Source organism: Bombina bombina, chromosome 1, assembly GCF_027579735.1.
Source record: "Bombina bombina isolate aBomBom1 chromosome 1, aBomBom1.pri, whole genome shotgun sequence".
NCBI lineage: Eukaryota > Metazoa > Chordata > Amphibia > Anura > Bombinatoridae > Bombina > Bombina bombina.
This window is the reverse complement of record NC_069499.1, coordinates 1,290,662,080-1,290,677,283: the sequence shown is the minus strand read 5'-3', so window position 1 is coordinate 1,290,677,283 and position 15,204 is coordinate 1,290,662,080. Positions and strand designations below refer to the sequence as shown.

Genomic DNA, 15,204 nt, shown 5'->3' with positions numbered 1-15,204 from the left:
TAGATGATAATGCACGTTATCTTATAATACAATTAGAAATTAGGGGAAATATTTACACATTATGTAGTGTTTATGGACATAATAACTTGGATACGGAATTCTGGGGGAAACTACAGACCCTTCTGCTAAATTATGTAGAGACAAATTTAATAATTGCTGGAGATTTTAATTTAACACCCAAATTCCCAATAGACAGGAAAAGTGTAAAAGGTAGAGGGAAGGACTACAAAATAACAAAGGAAATGAGAACCCTACATATATTTAAAAAAAAACACTTCAATTATCTGACATTTGGCGTTTACAGTATCCAGATGCTAAAGGTTTTACCTGTTTATCTAAATCATTATTATCATTGTCTAGAATTGACTACTTCTTGGTATCTGATTCAGTTCTTAGAATGGAACCTAAAGCCGATATAAAGGATTTTGCAATTTCAGACCATACTCCAATTACACTCGAATTAGTTCTAGACGATATAAACTCTAGAAGCTGTAAGAGAAACTTCTTTTTTTCCCCTAAATATATGCTTAAAAATGCGTCTTTTGTATCTATGCTTAAAGAAAAATGGCACATCTTTTTAAATTTAAATAGAGAATATGAAGATAGATTAGAAATTCTATGGGAAACAGCTAAAGCTGTACTAAGGGGAGAAGTAATAAGCTTTATGGCAATATTCAGGAAAAAAAGAAGGGAGAGAGAGGAACAACTGACTAATCAGCTAACTAATATGTATAATAGATATCTTCACTGTGCCACAAAGAATAATTGGTCTAGGTATATTCAAGCAAAACGTGAGAGAGATTTTTTTTTTTTTCGAGAAACGACAAGAGAAGATATAAAAAAGAAAGCAAAGTATATGAAATTTGGGAATAAAACAGGCAGCTTTTTAGCTAGACTAGTGAAGTCTGAAAAGAAAAATAATATAATATCTACAATAAGAGTAACTGATACACCTATACACAATTCAATAGAAATTAATGAGGTTTTCTATCAAACCTATCAAAAGTTCTATAGTGCATGCAAGCTAGACAATACTAGAAAGGAATTATTCTGGGAAACTATCACTGTCCCCAACCTGTCAGTAGAGGAAACTGAAAAACGTAATCTACCTATTACAGAGGAGGAAGTAGAGAGAGCAATTAATAAAACTCAATTAAATAAAGCCCCCGGACCGGACCAAATTCCAGCTGAATTTTATAAAATATTAAATAAAGAAATTGTTACACATCTGACTCGCTTATTCAATTACTATTATATTGAGAATGGTGTAATGTCAAAGAACTTCACTAAAGCAGTCACAATTATGATTTTTAAAAAAGGAAGAGATCCTGAAAAGGTGGACTCATTTAGGCCAATCTCCCTACTCAATGTAGACTATAAGATATTGACCACTGTAATCGCAGAAAGACTAAAACAGGTCATGGGTAATATTATACATCCTAATCAGGTGGGCTTTATGAGTGGTAGAAGCTCAGTGGTAAACATAAGGAAAGCATGTATCATTATTGAATATTTTAAAGAAATTATGAGTCAACCTGAAAATCTGCACAGATTGAACTATGATGCAGCAATAATTGCTCTAGATGCTGAAAAAGCTTTTGATGCAGTGCAATGGGACCACCTTTTCACAACTCTGTCTAAATTTGGTTTCTCAGGATCTTTTTTGAAGTTCATTAAGGCAATCTATAAGAACCCGGTATCTACAATCTCGGTAAATGGGGAGGAATCAGCAGAAATAATATTGGAGAGAGGAACTAGGCAGGGTTGCCCTCTATCTCCCTTTTTATTTAATCTATCTATTGAACCCTTAGCGATTAAAATCCGCCAAATGCTTCAGGGGGTACTATGTAAGAATATAGAAGAAAAAATTTTACTATATGAAGAAGACATTCTGATTTTTCTTAGAAATAGTAAACAAAATATTCCAAAATTAATGGAAATTATAGAATTATATAGTACATTTTCAGGATACAAAGTCAATGTCAATAAATCAGAGCTTCTTTGGTTAAACAAGCATAAGGATACGATCACAAGCCCATTTAAAGTTGTAGATCAACTTACATATCTAGGTATTATCTTGAGCAAGAACCCAAAATTATGGTATGACTTAAATATAACACCAATTCTACAGAAAATATATGATCAGCTTAACGCTTGGACATATCTACCACTAGCATTATCAGGAAAGATTAGTATAATTAAAATGATCATCTTCCCAAAAATCCTCTATAAATTGCAGAATCTTCCTCTTGTACTAAAAAAAGCTGATATTTCACTCTTCAACAAAAATATAATTAATTTTCTTTGGGGAAAGAAAAGGAGAAAAATCTCATTAAAAATATTATCATATTCAAAAGAATATGGGGGCTATGCTCTCCCGAACATTTTGAATTATAACTTGGCATGCCTGATTAAGATAGCAGCTGAATGGCTAACAGATAAAGAATATTTCACAGATAAAGTATTAGAAGATATGATTGTTAAACCATATACTCTAAAAGCACTACTACATACACAAATAAAAGATATGCCACAAAGGATTAAAAACAGTAGTTCATTTTTCTGCATTATAAAAGCATGGCAACAATATTGTAAAAAACTCAAAATTAATTATACAGTATCTAACTTTCTAACATTAACCGGATATCCTTCGTTTCCCGAAGCATTAAAATCTGCAGTATTTCATAGATGGAAGAGAAAGGGATTACTATATATTAGTCAAATGATTAACTTTATGCCAGATACAACACAGATCAAAACATTTGAAGAGCTAAGGCGTGAATTTGATCTCCCCAGCAAAGATTTTTTTGCTTATCTACAATCCAGGAACCTAGCTAATAAATTGTTACATACTGAGAATAAAGACTGGGGTTGGCCCTCACTCATACATAATCTAGAATTGTGTAAGATGGATAATTTTTCTATAAAAAAATGGTATAAGGAATCATTAAGACAGGAGGGCAAGTTAAATCTTCAATTGATTGTTAAGAAATGGCATTTAAAGGGGTTAACAGAATGTAATGAAGAATACATACAAAATAGTATTATTAGAATTAATAAGATCTTTATCTCTACAAATTTTAGAGAAGCTCATATCAATATATTAAATCAAACATATCTTACTCCCGCATCTATGGCAAGATGGAATAGTAAAACTCAAGATAAATGTGTTAAATGCGGTAGCAGAGGGGCGGATATTGTGCATTATTTTTGGGAATGTACACGAGTTAGACAATTTTGGTATAAAATGAGCTTCTGGTTATCTAGGATTCTTAAATCAGAAATGAAAATTTATCGAGAGCTGGTATTCTTCTTATTCCCCGTGGATAGAAAAAAGATTAAGAATAAAGAATTTATTGAAATGGTTATTGGAATGGCCAGGTTTACATTGTTGAAAACCTAGATTTCAAGGAAGTTACCCACTATAGCTGAAGTAAACAATCAACTATTTAAACAAATGTCGGTAGAACAATGCATGATAGAAAAAGATAAAAACAAGGAAATTGAAAGATTTTTCAAAAAATGGGAGATATTTATATACTCACAGCCAAATGAGCTGCAAAAAAGAATTATCTATCCACTTAGATCTACAGATTATGTAATGAATGCCATAATAAGGAATGAACTACCCCAAGTATTGTGAGCTTGGAGTGGGGAGTGGTTGAGGACAGGACTAATTTAATTTAATTTCACACTTTTCCTTTTTTTTTTTTCTCCTCTTTTTCTTTTTTTTAGTTTTTGTCGCCTATAAGGCTGTTGTGAATTGGAAAGAGAACCCAATCAGGGAGGAGTTAAGGGTTATATGTCTCTTAAAGAAATGGAAGAGCTGGGGGATAGAAATGAAAATAATTATTACTGTTATGCTTATTTTTGATTGAATGGTTCTATCAATTTTTCTTGTCAAATTTTCATTATGTATGTATAACCCCCATGCAAGTACTTGTATTTTGATTTTCTTTTTTCTTTCTGTATCCCTGATGGTTACTTAATAAAAAGATTATAGAAAAGAAAAAGACCTAAAAATTTATTAGAAGGCGGGATGTCAGACAAAGCCTTTAAAATAGAATCAGAAAAAAAAAATCTTATAAATTTCTAAGTATATCTTGTACATGAGATGTAAAAAAAATAGCCATATATAAAGCATAAATACTAATGGATTCTGCATGTAAAAGTTTATCATGATAACTTATTACAAACCATAGCTAAAGATAAACATTCATAACATTTAAAATAAATGAACTTAGCTTTGGTAGGACTGATCTCAGTCAACAGGAATCCCTCAGCATGTTCTGATCCAGGAACAGTGAATGGAAAATCTTGCAATATGTAATAGAAAAAAACAACATATAAAGCAAAATTATCAAATTCCTTAAATGACAGTTTCAGGAATGGGAAAAAATGCAAAACAAACAAGCTTCTAGCAACCAGAAGCAACAAAAAAGTGAGACTTAAATAATGTGAGAAAAAGTGAACAAGTATGACGCCCACATTTTTGGCGCCAAGTATGACACCCACATTATTGGCGCCAAGTACAACGTCCATATTTTTTGGCGCCAAGTATGACGCCACATCCTCTGACGTCGAAAACGACGCCCACATTTTTTGGCGCAAAAAAATGTCTGAACACACATGCGTCAAAAAATGACGTAACAACGAACAAACCTCCGGCGTCAACTACGGCGCCAGAAATGACAAAAATTTGCGCCAAAAAAGTTTGTGCCAAGAATGACGCAATAAATTGAAGCATTTTCTGCCCCCGCAAGCCTAACAGCCCGCAGGGAAAAAAGTAAATTGAAAATTTTCAAGGTGAGAAAAAAATATTAATTCATATGCATTATCCCAAATAATGAAACTGACAGTCTGAATGAAGGAATACTGATTATCCTGAATCATGGCAAATATAAGTTTAAAGACATATATTTAGAACTTTACATATAAAGTGCCCAACCATAGCTTAGAGTGTCACTAAAAATAAGACTTACTTACCCCAGGACACTCATCTACATATAGTAGATAGCCAAACCAGTACTGAAACGAGAATCAGTAGAGGTAATGGTATATAAGAGTATATCGTCGATCTGAAAAGGGAGGTAGGAGAAGAAATCTCTACGACCGATAACAGAGAACCTATGAAATAGATCCCCTAGAGGAAGACCATTGTATTCAAATAGGCAATACTCTCTTCACATCCCTCTGACATTCACTGCACTCTGAGAGGAAAACCGGGCTCCAGCCTGCTGCGAAGCGCATATCAACGTAGAATCTAGCACAAACTTACTTCACCACCTCCATGGGAGGCAAAGTTTGTAAAACTGAATAGTGGGTGTGGTGAGGGGTGTATTTATAGGCATTTTAAGGTTTGGGAAACTTTTGGTGAGGGGTGTATTTATAGGCATTTTAAGGTTTGGGAAACTTTGCCCCTCCTCGTAGGAATGTATATCCCATACGTCACTAGCTCATAGACTCTTGCTAATTACATGAAAGAAAAGTAAATTTGAAAATTGTTTAAAATTACATGCTCTATCTGAATCATGAAAGTTTATTTTGGCCTAGACTGTCCCTTTAACCCTTGAAAGGGACAGCAAAGCTAAACTTTCATGACTGTCATTTTAAACAACTTTCCTTTGCTTAAAAGCATACCTAAGTAGGTTCAGAAGTAGCAATGCACTACTGTGAGCTAGCTGCTGATTAGTGGCTGCGCATATATGCCTCTTGTCATTGGCTCACCCAGCTTCCTCAAGAAAGGATACCAATATAATGAAGCAAATTTGGTAATAGAAGTAAGTTGAGAGATATTAAAACACTCATATCCTACCACTCACTTTTCCTACTAAAACAAAACAAAACAGAGGACAACTTTGCAAGTTTTCTCATCGTAAAACGGATGTAGCCGCCTCATTGAGATTGATCTCTGAAATAAAAGATAAGACAACAATGCGACTGGACAATAATAAGCAGTACCATCAAGCATAGCTAGTCACCAATGCACCGGCATGTTTATGGTCAAGTTCACTGGCTCCCAGTATAGCTGCAGAGTTGTGCAATATTCCCACAGACAGCTAAGATAAATCTATTTTCCTTTATGTATCACACTATATTGTCAGTGCATGATACATAGGTGGTTTATCCACTCAGTTCCTTTATTTTTTACACTGTGATCATTAGATCAATTTACCAATACAGTATTTCACTCTACACTTCTGTTTTCTTATTAGATATAAACCTAATAATATATCTAACAGGTGGAGACAGAGAAAGACTGCAACTTTATCTAATAATAGTACAGACTATTGATCCTACTGTCACATAACAAGAAGCACTTGGGCATCCCTTACTGGATATGGTTACATAGGAACCAGATGTTTTAAACTACCATTATACAAGGCCAAGTTCAGGTTTTCGACCTGGGAGCTGATCAGACGTGATATTTCCCCTAATCTCAGCCATCTCAGTCCCTCTCTATCTAAGTGGAGCTGGACGCTTCTATAGACTGTTGAAATTTTGGTGACTGGGTGACCAGAACTATTAAGGCATCCTAACAAGTCATGTAAGCCTATGAAGACTGACATGGTAGCATTACAATATTTTTTCTGGATGACATGCCTCAGCATTGCTCTATAAATATGTGCAGATCCTCACAAGAAATACTATTTTCCAAGCTAATAAACTGAAATCAAATTCATATGCAAGTTCAAGTTCAAGTGAGTGCTCTAGGACCCAAAGGATGTCAAAGTGAAAATAGTCACTTGGTAAACGGTGTTAGAGACATCAATTTTTTTACTTAAAGACATCTGATTTATGCTATTACATTTTACAAAGTCAGATTTTTATTTTATTTTTTTTAAAAACACTTTAAAGCTATTCCTAGCTAAGAGAATTATTTACACTCTGCAGTATCCATAAAGTGAGACTTAAATTACACTAGTATTTCTTTGTTACAGTAAAATTTTATTGCATTGCACTCTAAATAAAGCTCTAAGTGAAGCAAAACAGCTTGCATTATTTATTAGACACAACTGATGTGTGAGATGAGTGGGACGTGTGCCCAGTGAGACCTCTCAAGGATCAATAGAAATGTGCGGCAACAAAATGCTTTAGACTAATTTGGGCAACAGCTATGTATGTGGAACAGGATGTTTGAATAACATGGTTTTATTCCATTAATCTTGACGTTATTTTGGTGAGCAATCTAAACCATTTCATTGAGAATGAATTATGAGATGACAGGGACATTTTAAAAGCTGGTCTCTTAATTTATACAGCTGTAAGTAAATATTTAAAAGCAAATGCATCCAATAAAAAATGTATTTCAAAACATGATTTACAACAGCAGAAGATAAAATATTGTTACAGTCATGCTGAACACAATACCTCCTCCTTTGACAACGGTCGATATTTTGTTTGATAGCGACTCAATTCCACATTTAGTCTATGGACAGTCATCTTTAAGGCATCATTTTCATCTACTAATTCTTGGGCTTGTTCCCTTAGTGATACAAGTTCAGCCGCATCAGCTAAGTAAAAACAGAAAATGTTAAAGGACCAGTAAATACAGAAGATTTGCACTATCAAGAAATGCATTATAAAAAAAAGACAATGCAACAGGACTTAGTCTGAACTTCAAATGAGTAGTAGATTTTTTCTGACAAATTTCAGTTATGTCTATTTCCACTCCCCTTGTATCATGTGACAGCCATCAGCCAATCACAAATGCATATACGTATATTCTGTGAATTCTTGCACATGCTCAGTAGGAGCTGGTTACTCCAAAAGTGTAAATATTAAAAGACTGTAGACATTTTGTTAATAGAATTAAAATGGAAAGTTGTTTAAAAATTGCATGCTCTATCTGTTGCATGAAAGTTTAATTTTGACTTGAGTGTCCCTTTAAGAGCGAGAAAACATAATTTATGCTTACCTGATAAATTCCTTTCTTCTGTAGTGTGATCAGTCCACGGGTCATCATTACTTGTGGGATATTAACTGCTCCCCTACAGGAAGTGCAAGAGGATTCACCCAGCAGAGTTGCTATATAGCTCCTCCCCTCTACGTCACCTCCAGTCATTCGACCAAGGACCAACGAGAAAGGAGAAGCCAAGGGTGTAGTGGTGACTGGAGTATAATTTAAAAAATATTTACCTGCCTTAAAAAACAGGGCGGGCCGTGGACTGATCACACTACAGAAGAAAGGAATTTATCAGGTAAGCATAAATTATGTTTTCTTCTGTTAAGTGTGATCAGTCCACGGGTCATCATTACTTGTGGGATACCAATACCAAAGCAAAAGTACACGGATGACGGGAGGGATAGGCAGGCTCTTTATACAGAAGGAACCACTGCCTGAAGAACCTTTCTCCCAAAAATAGCCTCAGAGGAAGCAAAAGTGTCAAATTTGTAAAATTTGGAAAAAGTATGAAGCGAAGACCAAGTTGCAGCCTTGCAAATCTGTTCAACAGAGGCCTCATTCTTAAAGGCCCAAGTGGAAGCCACAGCTCTAGTGGAATGAGCTGTAATTCTTTCAGGAGGCTGCTGTCCAGCAGTCTCATAAGCTAAACGAATTATGCTACAAAGCCAAAAAGAGAGAGAGGTAGCAGAAGCTTTTTGACCTCTCCTCTGACCAGAGTAAACGACAAACAGGGAAGACGTTTGTCGAAAATCTTTAGTTGCCTGTAAATAAAATTTAAGGGCACGAACTACATCCAGATTGTGCAAAAGACGTTCCTTCCTCGAAGAAGGATTTGGGCACAAGGATGGAACAACAATCTCCTGATTGATATTCCTGTTAGTGACTACCTTAGGTAAGAACCCAGGCTTAGTACGCAGAACTACCTTATCCGAGTGAAAAATCAAATAAGGAGAATCACAATGTAAGGCTGATAACTCAGAGACTCTTCGAGCCGAGGAAATAGCCATTAAAAATAGAACTTTCCAAGATAACAACTTTATATCAATGGAATGAAGGGGTTCAAACGGAACACCCTGTAAAACGTTAAGAACAAGGTTTAAACTCCATGGTGGAGCCACAGCTTTAAACACAGGTTTAATCCTGGCCAAAGCCTGACAAAAAGCCTGAACGTCTGGAACTTCTGACAGACGCTTGTGTAACAGAATGGACAGAGCTGAGATCTGTCCCTTTAAGGAACTAGCGGATAACCCCTTTTCTAAACCTTCTTGTAGAAAAGACAATATCCTAGGAATCCTAACCTTACTCCAAGAGTAACCTTTGGATTCGCACCAATATAGGTATTTACGCCATATTTTATGGTAAATCTTTCTGGTAACAGGCTTCCTAGCCTGTATTAAGGTATCAATAACTGACTCAGAAAAACCACGCTTTGATAAGATCAAGCGTTCAATTTCCAAGCAGTCAGCTTCAGAGAAGTTAGATTTTGATGTTTGAAAGGACCCTGAATCAGAAGGTCCTGTTTCAGAGGTAACGACCAAGGTGGACAGAATGACATGTCCACCAGATCTGTATACCAAGTCCTGCGTGGCCATGCAGGCGCTATTAGAATCACAGATGCTTTCTCCTGTTTGATTCTGGCAATCAATCGAGGAAGCATCGGGAAAGGTGGAAACACATGAGCCATCCTGAAGGTCCATGGTGCTGTCAAGGCATCTATCAGGACCGCTCCCGGATCCCTGGATCTGGACCCGTAGCGCGGAAGCTTGGCGTTCTGTCGAGACACCATGAGATCTATCTCTGGTTTGCCCCAACGTCGAAGTATTTGGGCAAAGACCTCTGGATGAAGTTCCCACTCCCCCGGATGAAAAGTCTGACGACTTAAGAAATCCGCCTCCCAGTTCTCCACTCCCGGGATGTGGATTGCAGACAGGTGGCAAGAGTGAGACTCTGCCCAGCGAATTATCTTCGATACTTCCATCATTGCTAGGGAGCTTCTTGTCCCTCCCTGATGGTTGATATAAGCTACAGTCGTGATGTTGTCTGACTGGAACCTGATGAACCCCCGAGTTGCTAACTGGGGCCAAGCCAGAAGAGCATTGAGGACTGCTCTCAATTCCAGAATGTTTATTGGAAGAAGACTCTCCTCCTGATTCCATAGTCCCTGAGCCTTCAGAGAATTCCAGACAGCGCCCCAACCTAGTAGGCTGGCGTCTGTTGTTACAATTGACCAGTCTGGCCTGCTGAATGGCATTCCCCTGGACAGATGTGGCCGATAAAGCCACCATAGAAGAGAATTTCTGGTCTCTTGAATGGAATGAAGGACACGGCATGCACTTTGAAGTTTTGTTAACCTGTCCTCTGTCAGGTAAATCTTCATTTCTACAGAATCTATCAGAGTCCCCAGGAAGGGAACTCTTGTGAGTGGAAAGAGAGAACTTTTCTCTTTGTTCACTTTCCATCCATGCGACCTTAGAAATGCCAGTACTATCTCTGTATGAGATTTGGCAGTTTGAAAGCTTGAAGCTTGTATCAGTATGTCGTCTAAGTACGGAGCTACTGAAATTCCTTGCGGTCTTAGTACCGCCAGAAGAGTGCCCAGAACCTTTGTGAAGATTCTTGGAGCCGTAGCCAGTCCGAATGGAAGAGCTACAAACTGGTAATGCCTGTCTAAAAAGGCAAACCTTAGATACCGGTAATGACTTCTGTGAATCGGTATGTGAAGGTAAGCATCCTTTAAATCCACTGTGGTCAAGTACTGACCCTCTTGGATCATGGGCAAAATTGTTCGAATAGTTTCCATCTTGAACGATGGAACTCTTAGGAATTTGTTTAGGATCTTTAAATCCAAGATTGGCCTGAAGGTTCCCTCTTTTTTGGGAACTACAAACAGATTTGAGTAAAACCCTTGTCCTTGTTCCAACCGCGGAACTGGATGGATCACTCCCATTAATAAAAGATCTTGTACGCAGCGTAGAAACGCTTCCTTCTTTGTTAGGTTTGTTGACAACCTTGACAGATGAAATCTCCCTCTTGGGGGAGAGGATTTGAAGTCCAGAAGGTATCCCTGAGATATGATCTCTAACGCCCAGGGATCCTGAACATCTCTTGCCCAAGCCTGGGCGAAGAGGGAAAGTCTGCCCCCCACTAGATCCGGTCCCGGATCGGGGGCCCTCAATTCATGCTGTCTTAGGGGCAGCAGCAGGTTTTCTGGCCTGTTTGCCCCTGTTCCAGGACTGGTTAGGTTTCCAGCCTTGTCTGTAGCGAGCAACAGCTCCTTCCTGTTTTGGTGCAGAGGAAGTTGATGCTGCTCCTGCTTTGAAATTACGAAAGGAACGAAAATTGGACTGTCTAGCCTTGGCTTTGGCCTTGTCCTGAGGCAGGGCATGACCTTTACCTCCTGTAATGCCATCAATAATCTCTTTCAAGCCGGGCCCGAATAAGGTCTGCCCTTTGAAAGGAATATTAAGCAATTTAGATTTAGACGTAACATCAGCTGACCAGGATTTTAGCCACAGAGCTCTGCGTGCCTGAATGGCGAATCCTGAATTTTTAGCCGCAAGTTTAGTTAAATGTACTACGGCATCTGAAATAAATGAATTAGCTAACTTAAGGAATTTAAGTTTGTGTGTGATGTCATCTAGTGTGGATGATTGAAGTGTCTCTTCCAGAGACTCAAACCAAAATGCTGCTGCAGCCGTGACAGGCGCAATACATGCAAGAGGTTGCAATATAAACCCTTGTTGAACAAACATTTTCTTAAGGTAACCCTCTAATTTTTTATCCATTGGATCTGAAAAAGCACAGCTATCCTCCACTGGGATAGTGGTACGCTTAGCTAAAGTAGAAACTGCTCCCTCCACCTTAGGGACCATTTGCCATAAGTCCCGTGTGGCGGCGTCTATTGGAAACATTTTTCTGAATATAGGAGGGGGTGAGAAAGGCACACCGGGTCTATCCCACTCCTTAGTAACAATGTCAGTAAGTCTCTTAGGTATAGGAAAAACGTCAGTACTCGTCGGTACCGCAAAATATTTATCCAACCTACACATTTTTTCTGGGATTGCAACTGTGTTACAATCATTCAGAGCCGCTAATACCTCCCCTAGTAACACACGGAGGTTCTCAAGCTTAAATTTAAAATTTGAAATGTCTGAGTCCAGTTTATTTGGATCAGAACCGTCACCCACAGAATGAAGCTCTCCGTCTTCATGTTCTGCAAACTGTGACGCAGTATCAGACATGGCCCTTGCATTATCAGCGCACTCTGTTCTCATCCCAGAGTGATCACGTTTACCTCTTAGTTCTGGTAGTTTAGCCAAAACTTCAGTCATAACAGTAGCCATATCTTGTAATGTGATTTGTAATGGCCGCCCAGATGCACTCGGCGCTACAATATCACGCACCTCCTGAGCGGGAGATGCAGGTACTGACACGTGAGGCGAGTTAGTCGGCATAACTCTCCCCTCGTTGTTTGGTGAAATATGTTCAATTTGTACAGATTGACTATTTTTTAAAGTAGCATCAATACATTTAGTACATAAATTTCTATTGGGCTCCACTTTGGCATTAACACATATAGCACAGATATCTTCCTCTGAATCAGACATGTTTAACACACTAGCAAATAAACAGCAACTTGGAAATACTTTTCAAAGTAATTTACAAATAATATGAAAACGAACTGTGCCTTTAAGAAGCACAGAAAAATATTATAACAGATAAAATAATTAAGTTATAGCATCAATCTTTGTCAGAATATACAGTTTTAGCAAAGGATTGTTCCCCTCAGCAAATGATAACTAACCCAGGCAGCAGAAAAAAAATACACAAATAAACGTTTTTTATATCACAGTCAATACAATCAGCACAGCTCTGCTGTATGATTACTTCCCTCAAAAAAGACTCTTGAGATCCCTGAACTCTGTAGAGATGAACCGGATCATGCAGGAAGAAAATGAACCTCTGACTGAGTTTTTCTGATGCATAGTGAAAGCACCAAAATGGCCCCTCCCCCACACACATAACAGTGAGAGGGATCAGTGAACTGCTCTAATTTAAATCAAAACTATTGCCAAGTGGAAAAAAAGTGCCCAAAACATTTTTTCACCCAGTACCTCAGAGAAAAAAACGTTTTTACATGCCAGCAAAAAAACATTTTACCTCAATAATTAATTGTCATTTAAAACCTATTGCAAGTCCCTGCAAAATAGGTTAAGTCTATGTATACAGTTTAAAAGCCAGAGAAGTACCATTTCCCAGAAAACTGAAGTGTAAAATATACATACATGACAGCCTGATATCAGCTACATCTACTGCATTCAAGGCTGAGTTTACATTATAACGGTATGGCAGGATTTTCTCATCAATTCCATGTCAGAAAATAATAAACTGCTACATACCTCTTTGGAGATTAATCTGCCTGCTGTCCCCTGATCTGAAGTTTACCTCACTCCTCAGATGGCCGAGAAACAGCAATATGATCTTAACTACTCCGGCTAAAATCATAGAAAAACTCAGGTAGATTCTTCTTCAAATTCTACCAGAGAAGGAATAACACACTCCGGTGCCATTATAAAATAAACTTTTGATTGAAGATATAAAAACTAAATATATCACCATAGTCCTCTCACACATCCTATCTAGTCGTTGGGTGCAAGAGAATGACTGGAGGTGACGTAGAGGGGAGGAGCTATATAGCAACTCTGCTGGGTGAATCCTCTTGCACTTCCTGTAGGGGAGCAGTTAATATCCCACAAGTAATGATGACCCGTGGACTGATCACACTTAACAGAAGAAAAGCTGGGTAATTAAGCAATTATTGTACAAGAATCTGTTTACACCTTTACAAAGGAGCTCTTCCATGTACAAAAGTTTTATGTAGATCAGTAAACGTTTCATAAAGAATTGGTGAGGTATAGCCAAAAAACAATAAATGGACATAAAAACACAAATGTAAAACATCTGTAAAATGATTAGTTAAGTACCGTAAAATATTGCAATGTGAACATATGCATTGATTGGAACAAAGGTTTCCTTATTGATTGTTATTTTTATTACAAAAGTTAGCTGATATATATGGAGTATCCTTGTTTTTCTGTTATACTTCATTTAATTTCATTGACTAAATGTATCTTGGTCTTCCGTAGTTCACCCGAGGGCTTAATAAATAAAACAAAAATTGCTATGTACATTAATTTAATTCAGTGACTGTTACTGCAATAATTTATTATAGCATATTGTGCTTTAATCCCCTCCTTCAGTAGGACTATGGCAACAAGTCTCCCTTATAGAGAGGATGCAGCAGGCCATTAATCATTTGCATAAAAAAGAGCAAGAATAATGCACATCTAGCAGGAATGTGCATACGATCTGACACACCATCACACTACAGAGAATGGGACAGTATGTGCAGTGGCCCTTGGCTTAGACAGGCATGGTTTCTACAATATGACAAAATTTGTGTGAGAGCAAACTCCAAAAGGAGAAAATGAAATCACATGTATGTATGTATGTATGTATGTATTGGGTACTTGTAAAGTGGGGCTAATCACCCGTAAGGGTCTCAAGGCGCTGCTCATTTTATCGACCTCGGAAGGATGAAAGGCTGAGTGGACCTCGCCGGGGATCGAACCTGCAACCCTAGGGTTGCTACAGAGCTCAGCCACAGTGCATTAGCATGCTAAGCTATCAGATGCTGCGCTATCTGTCCGGACATAAGCCAAAACAAGTTCCATGATCCCTGTATACCAGTCTACTTCCTGCATAATTCTCTCCCTTTTGTTTGCAGAAAACATACAGACAAAAAAAGTCAAAAATACAAGTATCTGTATTTTATTAAGTTGTATGATCATAAAAATGTGTATTCTTTCCAGAGACATATTTTATTTGAATGTAAGCTGTGCAATAATGCTTATGTAGATATTTTTTCCCCTTCCAACACCAGAAACAAACATTTCTTCTCTCCTACAAAAATATGGATTAAGAGCTAGAAAAATAAGTGGACTATACCAATAAAGGCTTTAAGACACCCCCCCCCCCCCCCACACACACACACACACACACACAGAAATGTAGACTCACCTCATTAGGAAATACTAAACAATATTTTTGGTTCTTTTATATAATTTTTGCTCAAAATCACAAGGCCAACCATCTGGGTAAGGAAGATAAAAGCATGCAAGCAATTTCAAGTATTCTTGAAAGAAACTGATTATTACATATAATTGGTGGGATTTTTAAACGCTTATATGAAAAAAAGCTTTATGGAAGTTGCATTTATTTTACAAAGATGACTTGGT

The 15,204-nt window shown here is 37.5% G+C and overlaps 1 protein-coding gene across 1 annotated transcript in view; it reads right to left on the bottom strand.

The window, feature by feature from the left end:
• The window catches only part of CEP89 (centrosomal protein 89), an 805,336-nt gene that overhangs the window by 688,716 nt on the left and 101,416 nt on the right, over positions 1 to 15,204 (bottom strand). Inside the window, exon 8 of the mRNA XM_053701611.1 lies at positions 7,372 to 7,514. Coding sequence (XP_053557586.1) covers positions 7,372 to 7,514 — 143 coding nt within the window. The remainder of the gene's footprint in view (positions 1 to 7,371; positions 7,515 to 15,204) is intronic.